At 38.0% G+C, this 22,668-nt stretch overlaps 1 protein-coding gene across 1 annotated transcript in view; it reads right to left on the bottom strand.

The window, feature by feature from the left end:
• The window catches only part of ltk (leukocyte receptor tyrosine kinase), a 124,733-nt gene continuing 102,065 nt past the window's right edge, over positions 1-22,668 (bottom strand). Inside the window, exons 20-29 of the mRNA XM_017713450.2 lie at positions 11,978-12,164; positions 10,175-10,265; positions 10,012-10,076; positions 7,768-7,897; positions 7,037-7,134; positions 6,712-6,804; positions 5,800-5,901; positions 5,092-5,226; positions 4,764-4,854; positions 1-4,642 (exon numbers count right to left, since the gene is read on the bottom strand). Of these exons, the coding sequence (XP_017568939.1) occupies positions 3,665-4,642; positions 4,764-4,854; positions 5,092-5,226; positions 5,800-5,901; positions 6,712-6,804; positions 7,037-7,134; positions 7,768-7,897; positions 10,012-10,076; positions 10,175-10,265; positions 11,978-12,164 (1,970 nt within the window). The 3' untranslated portion in view covers positions 1-3,664. The remainder of the gene's footprint in view (positions 4,643-4,763; positions 4,855-5,091; positions 5,227-5,799; positions 5,902-6,711; positions 6,805-7,036; positions 7,135-7,767; positions 7,898-10,011; positions 10,077-10,174; positions 10,266-11,977; positions 12,165-22,668) is intronic.

Genomic DNA, 22,668 nt, shown 5'->3' with positions numbered 1-22,668 from the left:
TCACTGTCAGAATCAGAACTTTTAATAAAAACAAAAACAGCTTTTATTTCAGGTCTAGAATTACTCCCAGACAGCATCCTCCTGTGAAATAGCATTTCCCCAGATGCCAGCAAACCTTCCAAAAACATCCATTTTGCCCTCTTGTGGTTATTGAAGATACTGCAGATTCCCTCCACAAACTGTAGGTTTTCTGCAGACCATTGGCAGTGATAAAGTCACAATAATCAAATAATAAAACAAACTGAGTACATATGAGATTAAATAATATACAGCTACATATTATAATTGTTAGTCCAGAGTAAAATCAATATTGATTTCTAATTCTAGTATTCATTTTCCTGGTTAAGAGAAACTAAGACTATGCATCAACCCAGTAAAGATGAACATGTATCTGCAAAGTAAAGAAGAAACAACATGAACACAAAGCAAGAAAACATTTCTTTGCAAGTATAAAACAATGGAAACAAGAGCTACAAGTTTCAGTATATAGTTTGAGATTACACTCTTTAACATGAAAGTAAACGTTAAATGGCAGTTCAAACTGTAAAACACAAAGCAGTATCAACAAATCTAATAAGCTTTACGTTCACATTCTCTGATCACTTCCTTGAGCTTCTATAGACATGGCATACCAGCAATCCCTGACCATAACCAACAAATTGTTCATTTTGCAGGTGCATTTCAAGAATATGTAAACTTAAGCATTCTAAGTGGAATTTTTTTGTAAGGGATGTCAGAAAAATTTGATCTTATTGCAGTAATTGTACATTAATCTTGATCTGATTTATCATCATATCAGTACAGTGTAATAAATTTAATTTGCTATTTAATTACTTAAGATTCAGGTCAATGTTTGATAGTACACTAAAATGGCGTACAGCCCAAGTGTAAGAACAAAAATGAGGATTTATCAGTTTTCTTATGTGCTTCTCCAGGTTTCTCAAAAAGTATGATAGTGTGATAAATAATTTCCACACTACACCTCACAGGCTTGTTAGGTATTTTGTGAAAAAGAAAGGGAAAAAACATATATATATTGTAACATATATATAAGTATTGTACTACAGAAAACACCACACACCACTCACTATGTTCATATATTCCACCCTAAAAAGCGGCCACAACAATCCCGTACAACAATGTCACACACCTCACATACTCAAACATGCAGCAAGTCCTTACAGTAACCTCAGCATTTAATCCACTCACACACCTCACACATTGAGGCACCACATCATGTTTGCCTAAGTATTGCCTTCCAAAATTAAAACCAGACAAAACAGAAGAACAAAACACAGAACGCAATCCAAATTATTGTTGTTTTGGCACTATTTTTCAGTATGACACTTGTTACAATCAACCTGCTATTATAAGCTTGAACAAAGAGTTAGTATCAGGTCAGCACATTTCCCAAAGTAGTTCTCTTTCTCCAAGATCAAAAATGCCTTCATGGCACTGGAACAACTATTTAAAGGGGAACAATTACTTAATCTTTCAACTGTTTAGATTATGTTTAAACAAAGTCATTCAGAGTGGTTTGGTTTGAAATGTGCCTTTCTAGAGAAACCTACTGAGTCAAAATTGTTCGCCATTGTCTGCACTACAAATATCACTATTTTATCTGCTATCTAAAATGACCACAGAACTTATGTCTTATAAGGTTTTATATGTCACACTGATAATGGTAAAATAGTGCTAAATTCGGAAAAATATCTTTTTGGGTACTATTTTTCACTTACAAAAGTAAAAAATAGTACCCAGTACTTTTTGGGGTTAGCGCCGTTACGTCACATCGTGTCAGGAAACCTCAGTGCTTATGTGAGTAACGTTACTCATCAGAGGAGCTGCGATAGATCACAGCTGCATTTTGCGGGCCTAGCCCATAAACTGGTGAGCAGAGTAGCAAGTAGTTTGTTTTTGGCACCGTCAATTTCTTTCTGCTTCAGCGCCGACGGATTCAGTCTCTCTCTCCCTTGTTCGCCCTCCCTTCTTCAAGCCGCTGCAAGTCATTTGTGTATTCTGGTTCAAATCAAGTTGGCTCTACGAAATTTTGGAAACACCTCATCAAAGTCCTCCACACACTTTACCATCTTCTAAAAATAAGTAAGAAAACTAAAAATAAACTGTAAACAAAGGCTGCTGCCGGTGTCATGTCCAATTCAATTCCCCTTCAAATTCATGTTCCCTTTGATAAATCAGGTCTTTGGACGCGCGCATTCATGGGACAGAAAACAAAGCCAAGCAACACTAGAACAACGGAAAGCGAAAAGGTTCAAAAAACAGTTGTGTGTTTTCATCCAATCCCCAATATATGTATTTACTCAAGATAGCACGGCATAATTGAAATTCTGCAATAAACACTATTTTCAAATTGAGTAAACAGCAAAAAATTGTACTGATAAATACTTTTTAACTGTTCGTGGCTGACTGGGTTAATACAGCTGCCTTTTCGCTCACTGTAGTTCCAGTGTTGCTTAGTGTTGTTATCTGTTCAGTGAATCCACGCCCGAGGTTCTGTTTTGTCAAAGGGACGTGAATTTGACAGGGAACTGAATCGGATACAACACTGGCGTCAGTTGTGTTGAACAACTGTAGCTACAGGCTAGTAACTACAAACGCATGTTAGCTTGTGAGCACTGATCTCAGTCGAGAATGTGGTTTTGAGAGGAAACACGGAAATGATCCTGGAGTAATAGTTTATATTAAAAATACATTTTAGATCAGTTTTATAACAAATCTATCACAACACAATGCCTCAGGGATCAAGCAACGTATTTATAAACATTTTGTGTAATAACTTAATGGGATGTAGCTCTTAGTGCCAATTAGTGTCAGACGTTTGGTTCCTAGTACCACAATGGCGAACAATTCTGATTTGGTAAATTTCTCTAGAAAGGCACATTTTACATTGAACTAAAGCACTGAATGATTGTCATTTTGCTAAATCAGTGAAGTTCCCCTTTCAGATTTTTTTTTGCCATTTTTACCTTTTTTCCAGTAATTTCACTGCTTTTCAGGAGAGGTACATTCAACTGCAAAACTGCTATACGTACTCCAACACGTTCATAGACTTTCAATAATAAGGTTTTGGGCATTTACAAAACCGCTCTTGAGAATTTCAAAGCCAGCTTGAAACTGGCTGTATTTCTCTTGATTCCTCTTTACAAGGACTACTTAACAGCTCTTCAGAAGGTCTTCTCAAAGAGATCTTTGTCTGTTTGCTCTATATCTAATGCTGGTACATCAAAAGATGGCAGAATTGTGTGTGGTACCTTAAAGTGAACAGACGTCTTTTCACAGTGTTGACTGCAGATGAGAATCCAGTGTAAATGGGTGTAGGAGCCAAGGGCTTCCTTATAGCTTTGTGCATGTTCCCATAGAAACCATGAGCCAGTAGGACCTAGAAAATAGGGCACGGCCTCTTTCATAATGTCCTTCGTCTCTACAAGAGCAATGCCATTTGTCTTTTCTTCACCAGTAAGTAGCTTTTGCTTCCAGCAAATACTGGGCAATAAGTCTCAGTCATGGAAAATTGCATTGTACCATATACAAAATGATTACACAAAAAACGTCTGCTGATTCGTTGGGCAACCCGAACAAAATGAGGTGTTGGGGGTTTTCAGGATACTGCGGTGCTTTAGTTAAGTGCAAGACTTTGGAAATGCTACACAGGGGTAACGCTAAGGTCTTCAGATAGCGAGAAGCCTGAGTCTCTGTCACGCGTGGGTTTCTCTGGCTTTGTATGCCTCCTGACATCTTCATGTCCATAGCTGGCATGACGCTTGACTGGTGGTTTGTGATTAACGGAGGAGGAAGCCAGGCCTAGTGCAGCTAGTGAGGAACTAGCTGCAGAGCTAGTGCTAGGTTCTGGAGACCTGGCAACTACTAAGGGCAAACTCTCTGCCTCATAGCTCTGCTCGTCATAGGCATAATTTACATTACCACAAGGGAAGCTCTGGAGCTTGGCCAGGTCCATGACTGCAGTGAGGGGGCCCCCTGCAGCCCCGGCTGGCCCTTTCCGCAAAGCAAGACTCGAAGGTCCTGAAGGACTGGAGGTGTTCTGAGAGGGTGCAGGAGGTGTGTTTGAGCATGGGGAAGTATTAGCTTCTGTTCCAGAGTCGTTGTGCTCTGAGGTAGAGGTAGACACAGACAAGCCAGTGGAGGTACAGGACAGAGGCATGGACTGGGTGTGGGACAGGGCTGTCTTTCCCCGTCCAAAGCTCTCCAGAACCCAGGAACCATAGGTTGGGTTCCACAGGTTCTTGGTTTTGTTCTTCAGTTTCTGGCTGCCTGAGGAGGAGCTGGATCTTGAGCATGGCCGGTGCTCTGGAACCTGTAGCCAGGAGCCAGAGCAGGTTCCTGGTGCTGGAACTGGTTCAGCCAAACATGGCTCTAAAGCTTCACAGTAGGTGGCTACCTCCTGAGTCATTTGAGCGGGTCGTTGTAGCAGCAAGCAGGGTTTGTGGACCTGAGGGAGTGGGGCAGAGATGCAGGGCTGCAGAGACGCATCTTGTGACATAGAATGGGTTACCAGAAGAGGGGTCATACTGCCAGAGCCTTCTGGACGAATCACAGTGCTGCCCTCTTCCTCCACAGCTGGCCCATACTCCACTGGGAGAGGTGTGTTGATGACATCAGGGTCCTGGACCACATCAACAGACAAGGAGGAAAAGATTTGGGGTAAAGTGAAAAATGTTTACATTTGTCTTTTGCCCAGACTATCAATTTAAGCTTAAACTCCACAAGAATAAAACAATGTATACCTGAGTGCAGTAATTGATCCTCTCTAAAATAGTGGAGAAATTTGGTCGATGTTCTGGGCAGTGTTGCCAACACTGCGTCATGATCCGATACCTAAGACAATAACAATGTTGCTCAATAAGCACCAAAGCCAGGATATAAAAAGATATAAAACTTTTGTTTTAGTGCATCATACTGAGTATTCAGCTAAACTACAAGGAACAACAATGGATTGCCTCATGTGATAGCAAGCTGTACTTTTAGGCCTCAATCAGGAAATTATGGACAGTAACTTGCGACAGCATCTACACAGACACTGTTTGTTAAATACATCTGAATGCTGCTACTCACACAGGGCCCGGGCAACTCTTTGGAGGATCCATGCGTCCTCCACTTGTCACAAACTCCAGCACCTCCTGGTTAGTCTTACAGGGGTAAGGCATATAGCCCAGGGAGAAAATTTCCCATAGCAGTACCCCAAATGACCTACAGAGGGAGACAAATCACACACAATAATATACAAGCTTGTTTTGTCACCATGGAGCACAAGTTACCATCCAGAAAATAAAGAAAATAATATATTTATTTGACTCGATTCAAATTGGAATGGACTTTTCATATGAATAAGATATTACATCAACAAAATATAATATCCAAATAAAAGCACTTCCAGTAGAATGGGATGCTGTGAGGCAGCAGCACATCATGCCCAATCATGACTCTGTCCTGTGCTGTGGGCTATGATGGAGCACCATTGAGTACCTTCGGGATGAGTTGGAATGGCGTTTGTGAACCAGAACTAATCATCCAATATCAGACTCCCTATTAATTCCCTTGTTTTTAGAAGAAATGTTGGGTAAGCGGCCACATGGTGTATGTTCCTTGTGTGGAAATGATGTACATTTTTGAATCTAGTAAATTAAATGTAATAGTTTTCAGTGCATAGTATGAATTTAAACAGCATAAATAGCATTAAAACACTTCAAATAAAATCTATCCACAATCTAGAAAAATAAATGAATGCATAAAAATAAAAAACAATCACAAAATGACTATTACCAAGTATCAGTCTTGCAGGTGAAGATGCCCTCCAGGAAGGCTTCGGGAGGCATCCATTTGACTGGCAGCATCGCACGACCACCTTTTCTGTAGTAACTGGCCCTACAGATCAGTTATGGATCGATATAGTTAGTAAAATTCGATTCAGATGTTCCTACATATTTGAGGCAATGGAATAATCGAGACTTTATGAAACCAAACACTCTTTTGCAGATTTTGTCACGGACTAAAAACAAGCTTTTCTTTATGAAGCTAGTAGCCAGTAGTAAGCAAGTGCCATCTTGTGCCAACAACGTTTTGTAGTAAGATATAGTTGCTGGGGTAATCTTAGGATACAGGTTATGTCCAAATCCATATATCACTAAGAGTATGTCAAAATAGTACACTATTAGTTTTATATTCTACAGTTGGTACGTATAGTACAGAATTCGAAGTGTTTGGTTTTGTCACTTTCTTTTTCTTTTTTGAGTCTCCTGTTCCTATCTGGCAGGTTTAAATGACAGAACCCATCAAGCCCTCCTGATATAGTCAGAAGTATGGACTGTTAGCCTCTGTTTTGATCTGTTTTTTAGAGCCCTAATTTGATAGCAAGAGTAGTAATCGCCCAGTAGTCTAAATAAGCTCTACTGCTTTGGATCGCTAGCTAGACTAGTATATTGCATTTGTTTCTGAGAATACAGTACTTTGCGAAAGTCTTAGGCACCCAAGACACATTTTCAAAATCTATTTATTTGTGTAGTTTGTGTTTATGTGCTCAGAAAAGTGTTAATATTTGAATTAACAAAAGTTATAGATAATTAACAATGATTACATGTATATATATATTGCATGTAGATCTCTGAACCTGAAAAGAAGAAACATGTGTCAATCCTGTACAGCAAATGATGAAACAGAACAGACAGTAATAAACACCTGTATATGTCTCGAGCCATTCCGAAATCTCCAATTTTGGCCACTCTCTCTGGACCGGGACAAGTCAGCAGGCAGTTCCGTGCAGCGATGTCTCTACAAAGGAAAATTAAACATTATAGTTTACCCATGTTTGATTCTCTAATCTCCAGCCAGCTTGAACAAACAGTCTGAGTCGATTCACACAGCTCAAGAAGATAAACCTGAATTAATGCAATGCTGTGTTGTACTATGAATCTGGCACTTACATTCATAGTGGGAACTGCACTTGTGCCATTATTCAGAGTTTACAAATGCCGCTGTGGCATTTCAGCAGTGTGTTAAGTACCTGTGAATGAAGTGGTTTTCTTCTAGATACTGACAGCCAAAGGCAATGTCTCTGGCCATGTGCAGCAGCTCCAGCATAGTTAGGGATGAGGCTTGGCTCTGTGGAGCAGTCAGATTAGTTTAACACACTGTCAGACTTATAATCCCACTGACACAACACACTCACACAAATACTGGTTTAAATCTTCGAAGTCTGCAGTCGGTTTGCTTTAGTATTTAAATGTAATCCATAACAGCACAATTACATAGATTACATAGTCTGTTACGTAATGAGTTACATTAACATTCAAGTTATATTCTGTACCAACAATATGGAGTCAGTCTTCCCACAAAACAAGCCTGTATAAACAGCAACAACTTTTTAGACTGTAATCTTTATAAAATATCTCGAATTATAGTGACAAATAATTAATATTCTATTACACCATGTTATCGCCAGTGATATCTGTGACTTCTAGGGGATAAACTCATAATACTGTGCAAAACTCTGCAGGGATATTTTTCTACACCTCCAAAATTCAGTCTCAGAAGTTGGTTGCATTCTTTGCTTCTCACAATCAAGTAATCTATTTAATTATGAATTACCTTGTTTCTAATTTCCTCAGAAACATCTCCTGAAAAATGAACTACTTAACAGGAATTTTAATACGTGTGGCCTCTGTCTTTGCAAAGTGTGTTTGTATACAGACAGACATACAATAAATATGCAATACACACACTAGAGTCACTCACAATTTTGGGACGGTTGTGTCTCAAAAAGCTCTTCAAGTCTCCTCCAGTCATGAGCTCCAGAAGAATAAACCGGGGCAGGATCTGCAGACTGACTCCAATACAGCGCACTATGTTCTGATGATTAAATTTACTGCAAATGTACACAAAAGAGTCACGTCAAGAGACTTAATTGAATTTAAAAGCATGGTACAGTTTTACAAGTAATAAGTAATTTTGTACTATTACTATTAGGGGGGAAATCGATATGAAAATCTCGTCACCAATTTTAAGGAGTCATTGATGAACTGTCAAAGGTGATTGCCAGAAACCACACAACATGTGCTAATGTTATCATGGACACTGTTTAATACTGTCACTGCATCTCTGCAAAAAAATCACAGATTTTAGAAATGCAGAGCTGCTCTGATTTCAAGCTCACGTCATGCTCCCTCCAGAGACTAAAGCTGCCACCTCAGCAAAATTCCAGGGCACTCAATCAGTGGCTTGATTTAGTAAAAAAAGCAGTTAATGAATAGCTGTGCTTATCTGCAATCCAAGGTACACAGACATCAATTCAGAAACAGAACCTAAGCATCTTAGTTATTGAGTTGCATTGCATAGTGTCTAAACTGTTGATGTCACTAACAGTGCACATTTCCCAAACAGCTGCCCTTGCACTGAGGGTAATCTGAACCAATCAAGCCTGTTATTTACATACAAGCACTTTGATTTGATTAAAAAAGCAGTTAATACTACAGGAGACATAATAATATTTTATAATTTCAGTGTCCTGGAACAGAATTCATTTTTTCAAAATAACCAAAAATGTAAGAGCTCAAATAACATATATGCTACTGTGCTAATCGAGCACTATTCAGAGTAAGCTTTAAGAAGAAATGTTTACTGTTCATGTTTCTGTGTAAAACTGCATCATACAAAGCAAAAAATATGTAGCTGTTAAACACTTCAAATGTCAGCATCTAGGCAGAGCTGTGTGATGCTAACATAACATTGCAAGTGCCTTTGGAGCGCTAACAGACATAAGTATTATTAATAGTGGATAAAAAACAGCACCTACAAAGTAGAGATTTAACACTTAACACTGGTATTTTGTGATGTGTGTGGCTGATGGAAGTTCATTACTATATGATTAAAAAATACACAAGTTGAGGTGCTTATATTAGGGCAGAGCATTTTCACAGCAGAAGAAGTAAAGAAGTTTTGCACTGTGAAGAAGAAGTGAAGAAGTTTTGCACTGTGAAGAAGAAGTGAAGAAGTTTTGCACTGTGAAGAAGAAGTGAAGAAGTTTTGCACTGTGAAGAAGAAGTGAAGAAGTTTTGCACTGCTTTGTGACAGGAATTCTCAGTCTATCACCAAGTGAGGCTGTACGATAATTTTACATACAGTGAACATCAACATGTAGACAGTTTTTATACATGTTTTTTATTTTTAATGGTATTTAAAACTGGTTAAAAAAAGTTGTTTTTTAAGCTACCCTATGTACGTTTTGGGGACTTTGGGGACCTGTCTGGTCAAAGTGTGTAATTGCATGCATTTTGTAACATCAGTTGTACTTCACATTCCTTCCCTGAGCAGATGAACCTGATATATTACAAGTGCGCTAAAAAGGTTTTAAAGGTGAAGTCAGCCAAAACCCAGTGAAGGATGTGTATGATCTACTTACTACATCAAACCATCATCAATATAATGGTGATTTGGAATTTGAAACCTAAACATCTAGCTGTACCTGTGTAACCAAATGTTTATCTCAAATGTAAAATCAGCATTATACTGATGACAATAGTAGATGAGTCACGTACATCTTCAGAAGATACATTCTCTTACATCCTTACAATTGATGGTTTGGTATGTTTTTTTCAGAGTACAAAGAAAAGGAGGTAAAGGTTTCATGCAATTAACTGACCACGTCCAGTCTTTGCTTACATCAAGAGCCCTTTTAGGAGACTGTGGTGACATCAGTAAGCTATACTGTAGTGAGCATCATAACTGTCTACACTGTTGAAATGGAAGAGCAGCTGCTGTTTGAGTGAAGAGGATGCATTAAATGGACCTCAATAACAAGGAACATCTGTGAAGCATGTAACCAAAACAAACATGCAAAGAAAACAAGACATTTCATCCCCTCAGGTTGTTCTGGCTAAGGATGGACTCAACTCCCTCCTTCACTGCCTGTCTTGCACATGTACAACCACAAAAGCTTTGTGTGTGTGTGTGTGTGTGTGTGTGTGTGTGTGGCAAACGCACCTCATAATCAGTGCCTCCATGAGGAAATCCATCTCGTCTTGTTCAGAACAGATTTCCGGGAGAGTCTATCAAACAGGCAGGGGAACGGAAAACAGAAGTAATTAAGAGCTGTCGAAAGGCAGACCACACTATAAGCACAAACAATTCTTAGAGTGATACTGACCTTTATGGCGACCTGCATGGCAGTGTTTTCTCCATTCATTCCCAGAACCTGGCCTTCATACACTTCTCCAAAAGCACCATGCCCCAAAGCCCTACAATCAAATCAACCCCACACATTAATTCCTGAAGATCTATCAGCTGGTAGATACAACACACATAGCACAACGTTCTGAAAATGACGTAGAAAGCATGCAGCATTATGTCCAGCACCGTATTAGTGATCTCAGACTTGCTGAATGTTTTACTGAACAAATGGTTTGAACTTATTAACCTAGATATATACTGCATGTCCAACAGTTTGCAGACACCTGCTTATCCAGTATTTCTTCTGAAATCAAGAGCATTAATAGGTTTTAATAAGGAGTTTCTTCCCCCTTTTGCTGCAGTAACAACCTTGATTCTTCTGGAGAGGCTACACTATATGTTGGAACATAAGGTGTAAGGATTTGATTGCATTCAGCCACAAGAGCATTAGTGAGGCCACACAATGCTACCAAGTTGGGAGGGTGAGTGCTAGCACAAGCTTCGTCTAAGACACGTAAAGCCAGTCACCACATTTTCTGCAAATGCAACATTATTAGACAACTCGCTGCATTTGGAGGAGAACATTAACTGCCAATTCTGCTAACAGACACCTATGTTGGCTAGCATCTCGCTCAGTGAGGGGGAGAGGGACGCTCGTTCTTCCCACACAAAGAGAGTGAAGTCAGTTATGCTTTCTTGGACCTGTGGTGTAGTGATTTTCACCGAGATCGTACAGACTGGGTGTGCGACACAATTCAGTTGAACACAAGAGTCAGCAATGGATACACCTTTGGACATATAGTGTAAAATTCAGACCAACAGTATGTAAGCTAGCAATATTTTTTTGTCAAAAAATATTTACAATTAATTCAATTTGCCATCAAGTAACAAAATATACTGACCTTCACGTTTTCCAAAATATTCAGTTTGTTGAAGTAACATACTCTTAGTCTTACTTTCAATAGCCTTCACAGTCCCTTACACTGAGCTATTTCTGATTCTTAACAAACTCTCCCAATTTGTTTATCCAGTTGTACTGTACTTATTATTCAGATGTAATCTTAAGGCTTATTACTTAGTTATTCTGAGTTATTCAGTAATGACCATGAAATTAATATGCAAGTTACATAGTTGCGAATGTGAGGAAGGGCAGGCTAGACCTGCTGGATCCTTACAGTTTAGGGGTTAATCAAGCTTTCAGGAGGATCTGAACATGACAATCAGGTGAATATGATTAGAGCTGCATTAATACTGCAGAACCATCATAGGACAAAACAAAAGGAGAAATATTTAGTGGTATACTATTGCTGCAGACAATTAGTCAAATGTTGTCAAACTAAATGTAAAATAAGGTTATATTGTCTATTATCCATTATTACTTACTGTCACAATCATATAACAGTTTATTTTATATGTGAAATTAAGTTAACACATCCTCTGCAGGAATCCAACTTAAATATGGCATTTTTTCTATAGATTTTAGACTACAATTTCTATTTATTTACTGAATATAACATATTGAAAAACACAGGCCATTACTTTTTGTTCCAGTATGTTAAATTCAGCAAACAAACGGTAATTGTGCATTAAAATGTGCAGAAATCAATAAAACATTCATTTGACCAGGGGCACCTAAACTCTTGCACACAACTGTATGTCTTCAATTTTTTTTTAATTTTTCATGTTTATTTTCACAAAGCTAGTGTTGCTTCCAAGTTTATTGCCTGTAGTGTATGAAGGCCTGCATCCTGTGTTAAACTGTCACACAGAGCAGGATCACCTGAGCAGAGTGATGTTCTTGCGTGGAACCTCCTTCAGTTCACTCAAGGAAGCCACCTTGCCAGCGAAGCAGTAGTTTGGGTTGTAGTCTGTCATGATGGTGGAGGAGCGAATCTTGCTCAACTTGTATTCAGGGCTCTGCAGACGCACTCGCACTGCATGCAGGTGGTTCTTTTTCCGGTAGTACACTGCAAATACATGCAGCACAGAGCCAAGGTCAACAAAGAGGAGTTTCACATGACTTAATAGCTAAAACTGAAAGTCAAGAGGTCTACAGTTTGAGATGTGGACATACATGAAAAACTGAATTAAGAATGCAAACAGCAACATGCAGGTAAAACTTCTGCTCCTACTTTTAGAAACCTATTAAGAAAAACTAAGTAGGTTATGTTGTTATAAGAGGAAGGAACTGAAGACTGAAGACTATGGTTTAATGGGATAGATTTATCTTTCCCATTTTTAACATTTATACAGCATCTTAACATTTATATAGAAGACTATCTGCCTAAGATCTGAATAGTAGTCTTCCAGGAACAACTTCAAAGAAACTAATTGTTCAAGATATTCTGTTCATAGTTCCATAATGATGTGAATGAGTTCAAGAGCTTCACTAGATATTCTGCACATTTGTGTGAAGCTCTCAATGAAGCAGAGATTTGAAGTACGCTTACTTTTCCTAAATGAGTTTTTCAGAGGCTGATATTCCTTGAACTGCTGCATCTGTAGCATACTTTGGGCACCCCTGGTCAAAATACATGTTTTGTTGACTTTCTAATTAAGAATAAGTTAAAACATCCCCTACAGAGAATTTTAAAGTGCATTTTGTGTTTTTTTTTTTTTTTTTAATTCTAAAGACTGTAAAAATAGATCAATCATAAAACGTGGGTTATGGTTAGATTTAATTTTTCCCCCAAGTAAGTCTATTTGGAATAACATGGTTTAAGGCAAAAGTTGATGTTTACTTGTTTACATTGCATGTTAGCAACTAAAGCTCCAAAGCAAAACTAAAGAAACAAACTTCGGACACTAAACTTAGATAATCGCCTACATTTGGGCTACAGGGAAAATTGTGCAAATTGCGTATTTCCGCCAAACTATCACTTTGTGTCTGGGTTGGTGAAGCGCTTGGCTTGTCTACTGGCAGCTGGGCATGAAAGCACTCACCCTCAGCAGTGGCCGCCCATGTCCCCGATGCAGGTTGGTAGTCTGCCTGGGGGGGGGCGCTGCGTGCAGGTGAGAGGTCCCCTTTGCCGTCGGGCTGCTGGCGCAGTGGCGCGAAGCGAAGCCGGCAGGAAGTTGACCGAGGGTGGGGAGAGTGGGGGTAGAGGGTTGGGGGTAAAAGATGAAGGGGAGTTGCCCGAGCACAGACTACCAACCTGCATTGGGGAGAGCTCAGGGGAGAAGACAAGTGTTAACCACCAACCAGCTCTGTAGTGTGAGGACCCCAAGAGAATCTGCTTTCAGTTGCATAAGTTGACAGCAGCTTGGATGAAAAGCCCAATTAAGAATGACTGCACAACAACACTATAAAAATGAAATTTACTTACAAAGATTTAATGCAACAGCTTGTTTTGATCTTTTTGAAGTGGTTTGCAGGAATGCTTGGCATCTGTATTGCATCATTGATTGTCATGGACAATAAGTTTAACACGTTGAACACATAATAGAAACTGTGCAATAAATGTTTAAAATGCATGACGACACAGTAAAATATGACTACAATTATCACACTATAACAGCACAGGATTTTGCAAAAGGCACATGTAAGAGGGTATCTTGTTAAAACAGTTTTTATGAAGCTTTATTCAACTTTTGAACAACACTTCAGCGTTCTGCTATTGTTGCATGATCAGGCAGGAGCCTGTGTAAACTCCCACATCACTACACTGGTGATAAACTCTTCCCTCTGGAGAACTAGTCATATTTCTGAAAGAACCAATTATATAGATTTACAGTATGATTAAGAAATACCTTTACTTTTGAAGAGACCATTAACATGTCCTATAAAAATGCATGAACTGCATAAATACTCACTGATGGAATACAGAAACTGCCATACGGCTTCTCTTAAAAAGGTGTTTTTTAGTCAACGAGCTTTCTGTTTGTTTTCCAAAGTACAGGGAAACACGTCCACATTACTGCCCATAATAATAAAGCATATTGCTGTTGTTGGAAGAAAACCTTGTATCACCATTTTTGTTGTTTTTCAGTTTTTGACATAATTTGAAAATGCTTGTTACCCTTTACATTGTGTGTAAATTTCATGATGAATGGGCCAAAAGAAATGGCCCAAAATGGCTTGGAATAAATTCTGGTTCCATTGACTTACATTATAGAACAGAAGTTTTCTTCCTTCTCCTCTAAAGTTATCATTTTGGAGATACAAGGTTTTCTTCCGACAACAGCGATATGCTAGAAATGCAGCAGTTTAAGTTAAAAAACATAGAGGGACTAACTAATTAACTAATTGCAGTGTTTTTTTGCACTCACATCTAACCCAATCAGTTGGATGTAGTGTGACATGTAGGATCCATGTCTTGTGTAGTATTTTTTTCCCTTTGAGATTCACTCATAATATTTTTAACCTTACGTCCCCCAAAACAGTTGTAATACATTTTTCCATGAACATTTTCCAAAATCTATTTACCCCTTATATTTTACCAGGCAATTTTTGTTATATATGTAAATGAGTTGGTTGGCACAGCATCACAAAAATAATGAATCCAAAATGTGCTGTTTTCGTGTTTTGTGTTGCTTCCGAGTTTTTTTTTTGCTCCTGGGTGGTTGATTGCTGTTTTAAACAGAACATGACAAACACTCGCCAAACAGTGGAACATTTCACAAATCTGTCATGGGACAGTGGGAGAAAGTGTCTGGTTGGCTGTTTTTATCAGCTGGAAAAGTACTTGGGAATGCACTAATACTAAAATATGACTGAGCGCTGTAACAGCGCTTTAGTTGTGTGAAGCAGACGTGATTTAATGTTGCTAAAGCCTGTAAGTATGTTAGGAAAGAGGTGAGTTCACTGTAGGACAGTAGCTACAGACACGCCACTCATCCCGTCACTCACACTTGGTCACAGGAGAATAGATCGCCGGTCGCTCCACTCAAACAGGGAATGTATAACTCCATGTTTTAGACGTTCCTAAAGTGTATTTGGCAACCCTTTTTTTTTTTTTAACTCATCGCCCCCTCCCTCTCTAATCATGTTGAAAAACTTTGAAGTGCGCCCTCTCCTGGCAACCCTGTAGTAGTGTTGCTTTTGTTGTAGTAGAAAATGCCACCACAGCTGTCACTAGAATGTGGAAGTCGGCAAATGGTGTATTATATCGATTATATCGTATTATATCTATCAAACATTTCTTATAGATCTATCGAGGAAAGTTATATTGTGATACTTATTGTTATCATTTTATCACCCAGCCCTAATAGCGCCTCACTTAAAAAGCAGTCCAGGCTGAAACATTCCTTTAACTGCTGTAGACTGAATAGGCAGATACATGCAAATGTGTTGACTTATGACATCACAAAAAACAAATTAAAAATGGGTTATTTTCACAGCTCAGTCTCTATATATGCCCTACGATGGACTGGCAAACTGTCCAGGGTGTATCCTGCCTTCCTCCACGATGACAGCTGGGATAGGCTCCAGCACCCCTGAGGGAGAAGTAGCTTAGAAAGTGTGTGTTTCTATATATGGACCATATAGACTTTGAAATGAATGGTATGTTTTTAAACTGTAGCAATGTTTTCATGCTAGTCAAACTCTTAGTACTTTCATTAAGTGAGGAAAATCCAGTTCAGTTTCACTTTTTACAGTCAAAGAAGCTTTTTAGACTTTCACTACACAGCCTCAGATGATCAAAGATTTCATGAATCATAGCCTTGCAACAACTTTAACTTTTCCGTAAGGACTGGTTATGGAGAGTCTTTATTTATCTTACAAAGACTTAAAACAGCATAATACGGCACAGCATTCTGCAGTTAGTGCACAAGTCAAACTGAGGATAAATGCAAAGTCTAACAGAGAAATACTTCATATTCAGTACTGAGAAAAGCAAAAGCATTTATAGTGATTAACATCCTCCTTGAATGAGGTCACATCACATATCCATATACATTTACAGATAATCAAGCACACCCTGATAGTCCACTAATTTAAGGCATAATTCACCCTAACTCACATTTGAAGGATTTGAGAAAGAGGCGTAGCTAACCATGAGGCAGAAAAAAGACCTGTATTCTGACTAACCGTATATGCATAATTCACACTGTATCTTCCAAAGTTAGTGGTGAGCAGATTTTCCATCTTTCCATCATAAATGTTTTCAAAGGTCAAATGAGAATTGCTAAATCCCACTAACTCTGCTGCAACACACTGAGGAAGCTGAGCGCTTCACAAGGTCAGATTTAGACTGTCAGGAAATAAAAGGTCAGGTTTAAGGAGGAGTGGGGATGGCTGGCACAGTGTTGTAACATTTGTAACATCAAACATAACATGAAAAAACAAAATGTGTGCCCTCTTCACCTTCACCCTTCACTCATCTATTTAGGCAAGTCATTTGAATGTTCCAGTCTGTTAAATTGGAGACATTTTTTAAATGTTACTGTGTCAAAAAATCTTATTGAATAATTTTTAAAACAAAATATTCCATATGAAAGAAAAAAACATTGTTTAAAGAAATATCTGCAATTGACAAAGTAACATTTTTATTGTAAAATTATGCATAAATTTGTTAATGGAAAGATTTTAAATATATTGTGTTTGTTATTTACATATTGTTTTGTAAAACATAAGCAATGTGAGGTCATGTGTCAACTCACAAGGACTGAGCTAACCCCCACCCCCCCCTCACACACATACGTCACACACACAACTCTTTTGATGCTCTACTTGCACATCTGGAACATTGCTGCTACACTGTGTTTTCACGGTTTTACTCAAGTTCTTCTATCCTCAGTAACTGCTGTGTTTACGTCTGTCATCTGATGTGTGCCTCACAGTTCACAGCATGTTAAATATCTCTGCACCTTATTCCACTACCTCATGTCCAGAAATGTGTGCTGAGTTGGTGCTGCACTGTCCTGTCTGTTTACTGTGTCTAATGTCTGTTTAATTTGTCGTATTTATTGTTTCTAGGTTAATTTTCACTTGCACACAATGTCTGCATGTTCACACTTTGTACTGTGTGTTCCTTGTTGCACCGTGTTGTCCCTGGAGGAACGTAATTTCACTCCACTGTGTACATAGATGGAATGGCAATAAAGCCTCTTGACTTGACTTGGTGTGCCTACTCCTCATATCATTTGTCTGTGGTAAAATCACTGTAACACAACCTCATTGTTTTATAAATTGGTTACAACATACAATATGATAAAATGCAAATATTCATCGACTAAATACATGTACTATTAATAATTGCCTAAAATTAAATATTTTTTTTTTACTTGAACCAATGAGCTTTCAACAAACCAACAATTTATCTTCCAGTCGTTTCATGAATGGTTTAAGTTTCGATCAGATATTCAATAATATGCTCCAGCCACAAATATGATATATCAGTGTTTAATGAAGAAACCCTCCTTTCATAAGTAATGTTTTAGCTAACGATGGTACACATTCATGTTTCCACTTTGGATGTATTACTATTTATGACAGCTCTGCCTTGGACATTTGAAGCATGTAAGACATTAAAGTATTTGTGTCCTTTATGTTACAGGTTTACAATGGCTCCTACAGTAAATACTTCAATTTTAAGCATAATTCTGAATATTAATGCAGGAGCCCATTAGCCTGTTTGTCAGTGTAGTTGTTTATTCATCAAGTTGACAAAACCCCTCTTTTAAACAAAGAACCTTCACAATGTATGTCAAGTACAGTGTAGGCCTTAATTCTTGCAAGCTTTAGCAAAACTTTCTATACTTCAAAATACCTTGAATTTCCATACCTGAATTTGCAAATGGTTGCCTACACTATTACAAAATGTTACAGTTACCTCCAAAACCTAACAGTGAAATAAACTGGATACTTTTATACTATAAAATACTATATTGGACATCAAGCGAAGGGTAAAAAAACAACAGTTATAAATGGAAAGAAATAGAAAGAGATCAATAGTCCATACATATGAAATCACAGCCGATTCCCATCTCAGCTGAAGCCCTACCCAAGGCGGTCTCTTCTGGAGTTATTTCGTTCACAGTAGAGTCCAGTAACAGTGAAGTGAATGAAAGAGTTTGAGTAATGACTGAACAATAAATAAGATAAGGACTATAAATGTGTGGTGGCTGTCAGCCAAGAAGGTCATGAGCTATTGTCTCAGATGAGATAAGAGCTACCATAATAGACCATAAATCATGGTCTTTCACTGAGAGGGTGGTCTAAGAGTTCAGCAAAATATTAGTTCAATCGTACACAAATGTGGCATCTTTAGTGAGTATTTTCTAGTGAACAAACATGTGAGAAGTGCATTAAGAGCTGCAATGTATACAATATAAAAGTTTGTAAGCTTCCAGAGCTACAGTTTATGTGTAGCTGTTTTGGCCTAATGGCTAAAGGTAGTCAGTGATATTCCTTACCATCAAAGAACAGATATTCATTGATGAGCAGGAAAATGCCATTGCAAACATGGCAATAAATGACAATGTTATCAAACTTCGAAAGAGTTCTAGCAGACAACACTGTTTTTCAAAGTGTTGAAAATGTGAATCCAACAGTAACAGCTCTGGCAAAACCTGAATTTGTACATTGTTCCATTTTAGAGTATCACTGAAGGGATGAATTAATTGGAATGGGTAACTTGTACATCAGTGAAAGCACCATTAACACTGAAAGATGTATACAAGTTTTGGAACACCATACAGTGCCTTTTAGACACCGTCTTTTTCAGGGATGTCCAGGGACATCAGAAAGTGTGGGTGCTGCTTGTCTCCTACTGAAAACGAGTTTCACATCAAGAAGTACAAACCGTGATGTACGTAACACATGCCTCTACTTTTTCAGCTCAGCCAATCAAATGTCAGAACCCAAACTCTCTGTTTTATCAGGAAATTATTCAAGGCATACAAAATATTTGTTTCAAAAAGACGATTTGCTCAGATATGCCACTGAATGTTTGTTTTCAGTTTTGTTTTGAATTTATAGCTCTAACAATTAATGTGTTGTTTTTGTATGAGGGACAAGCCCTCTCCAAAATTCACCATGATATATGCCAACATGACGCTGTGCACTTCACGTATTGAGTCACATTCAATACGTGTATTTTTGTACTGAGATCTTAAGCTTTCATTTGCTATTACTTGGGAAATCCTAATGTATGGCACACCAGATATAAATCACAGAAAATGGAAACTGTGCCAACCAACCCCAGCCTTCTCTTAAGCCCCAGCATTGTTACATACGCTGTTGCAGATTTATGAATATTTGGTAGAACGTACCTTTCACTGAGCAAATTTCAAGTCAGAATACAAGGCAGTGATTGATTGATGGTGAAAGGCAACTGAATGAACTAGAGGAGAAGAACTGTCAATCATTGCATGCACCAAAGCAAAGTCAAATCTTACATAACCCCTGTCCATTTCACAAGATGCTCACATTCATGGGGACAGTGCATAGACACCCAACACATTCCCTCACCATCCTATACTGGAAATGACTTTTTAAAGCCTGTGATTTGTTGTTGAATAATAATAAAAAATAGTTAAATAGCAGCAATAATAAGGATATTGGTCAGCCAACATTGATACAGTAGCTCTTTGATGAGACTAAATACAGTCTGGAAATAATCTGGCCTTTTGTTCATTCACGCATTAAAAAGCATTAAACAAAATAATGAATTGTTTGTGGTTAATAGCAGTCACGTTCTTGATTCCCTACTCATTCCTTATGGTATTAATGTGCAATAAGATTAGTACTAAGCATATCTCTTCACCAGATAAGATATAATGCTCAATTATTTGAACAATCATAAAAGAACACACATAGATTTTGTTGGCTCACAGCCAAAATAAAACATACTGAATGGTAAATATGGAACTGAAAGGGCTTATACTGAGAAAAAAACATGTTTGAGTGGTTACTGGGAAAATTTGCAATTAGTATTTAATAATCATGGATGAAAGGTTAGCTCTGTGGTTAGCTTTATTCAAATCAGATCTAAGATGAAAATGAAGATTAGTCAATACACAAAATATGACCTGGCTAAACTTTTGGTTCCTGCTTACACTTGGTGTTAATATTTGACCACCATGATATGATCATTGTCCAATCAATACATGGCCCATTTACATTTGCACTTTTCAAATGGCTCTTCTACCAACTGGAATTTTTAAACTGGTAAGAAAATTAAGTTTTTTGCTGTTTAAACCTTTTTTTGCATTGTTTTGTAATTGATTTAAATCAGAGCAGTTCAATTCATTTTTGCATACATTTGACAACATACATAACAACTTATTTAACAACAGAAGTGGGAACAATATTAAAAGTTTTTTGGTGGAGTGGGTGAGAGATTACACCATAAATGTAACCAAGCTGACTGGATTGCATTAACACTCACGCAGAGATCACAGTATGTGTGTGAAAACAGGAGAGCTTTGCTGAACAGAATAGAAGTAGATCTGAAGCATTTCTGAATGTTGAACAGATTAAAAAATTGCTTTTGTTCATCTAAACTAATATTTTACTTTGCTTTGTTTTATTTCAGGTATTTGAGCTGATTAAAACTAGTTTGATTGCTTGTTACAGACTGATGTCATTTTTTAGGTTGAACTCACAAACAATTTTCACAATGGGGTTTCGAATACATTCTTTATACAAACATAATTACACTTTAAATGCATTTTCCAAAAACTTGCAGATATGGGACAGATTTTAATACTGTGTAATAAGTGTAAAGAGGAACACTGCCACTGTTCTGTTATTATCTCAACCTGCTAGAGGGATTTTTTTTCTGTATCAGTATGACACTTTTGCTATGAAATCTGGCCTGTCTTCATATGGCTACCCTTAATATTAGTTCACATCACAGTTTATACTGCATTACAGTTTCCTTCTTTGTTTTTAAAGCAAATTTGGAATGCCTCAAGAACTGTTTCTAAGTTCCATTAGGAAAGACAATTTTCTTTATATATATATATATATATATATATATATATATATATATATATATATATATATATATATATATATTCTATAGCTTTATATATAGATCAGAATTAAAAGTGTTTGCATCTTGGATTGCTCATTCCACTGATTTCAGCACTCATGATCATTTAATTAGGTGATTTTGATTTTCACCTGATTTGAACATATTCATTAAAATTGAATATGCAGTTAATGTTTTAGAGAGAACACTGACGAGTGGTTTAACACAGTACATAGTTTGAAAACGTACTAGTAAGTAATCTGCCCAGCACTTTCTTCTATGTTTTAGGGTGCATGTTTACCCATAAATGATGGTGAAGCAAAACCTATGATCTACTGTCTTATAGCATTTATTTTAAAATCAGTATTTTGGCTTCTCTTTCACCTCACCAGTCCAACAAGTGCTCAAAAAAAATTGTAACTGAATCTAATTCCTTTAAAGCCCATTTCACACCAGACACGGTAACCGCACCATTATGATGTGCCACACTGTGCCGATTTGATCCTATGTTAATCAGTGTCTTTCATATCAGCCACAGGTGTCCTGCAGCAAAGTGACAATAACGTGTGAAGCACAAACACACTATTTCCAAAAATATTCACTTGTCTGCCTTCACACGCATATGAAATTGAGTGACATCCCATTCTTAATCCATAGGGTTTAATATAATGTCGGCCACCCTTTGCAGCTATAACAGCTTCAACTCTTCTGGAAAGGCTTTCCACAAGGTTTAGGCGTGTGTTTATGGGAATTTTTGACCATTCTTCCAGAAGCGCATTTGTGAGGTCAGAACCTGATGTTGGACGAGAAGGCCTGGCTCACAGTCTCCGCTCTAATTCATCCCAAAAGTGAAGTGAAGGCCAGTCAAGTTCTTCCACACCAAACTCGCTCATCCATGTCTTCATGGACCTCTGTGCTTTGTGCACTGGTGTGCAGTCATGTTGGAACAGGAAGGGGGCATCCCCAATCTGTTCCCACAAAGTGGGGAGCATGAAATTGTCCAAAAGCTTCACACCACTACATTCAATGCTTTGCATAGCGCTTGGTGATGTAAGGCTTGGATGCAGCTGCTCAGCCATGGAAACCCATTCCATGAAGCTCTGCGATTGACCTCTGCGCCCTATGCGCCTCAGCAATCGCTAAACCTGCTCTGTCATTTTACATGGCCGTAAAGTGGTTGAGTTGCTGTCAATACCAATCACTTCCACTTTGTTAGAACAACACTCACAGTTGACTGTGGAATATTTAGTAGTGAGGAAATTTCACGACTGGACTTGCATAGGTGGCATCCTATCACGGTACCATGCTGGAATTCACTGAGCTCCTTAGAGTGGCTATGTTTACATGCAAAGATTTTTGCCAATCCGACTGAATACAATTCTGATTCAGACTGAGGTGTTTATATGCACACTCTATTCAACAATCTGATGGAAAATCTTTGTTTACATGCTCACTGTAAGTAATCCTATGCAAAATGAGGAGTTACCATGACAGCGAACATAACATGAGGTCCAGTCAGAGTAAGATGAGTTTCCAGTTGCCGTACTGT

The sequence above is a fragment of the Pygocentrus nattereri genome, chromosome 10, assembly GCF_015220715.1.
Source record: "Pygocentrus nattereri isolate fPygNat1 chromosome 10, fPygNat1.pri, whole genome shotgun sequence".
In the NCBI taxonomy this organism is placed as follows: Eukaryota; Metazoa; Chordata; class Actinopteri; order Characiformes; family Serrasalmidae; genus Pygocentrus; species Pygocentrus nattereri.
This window is presented reverse-complemented; position numbering and strand designations above follow the sequence as displayed.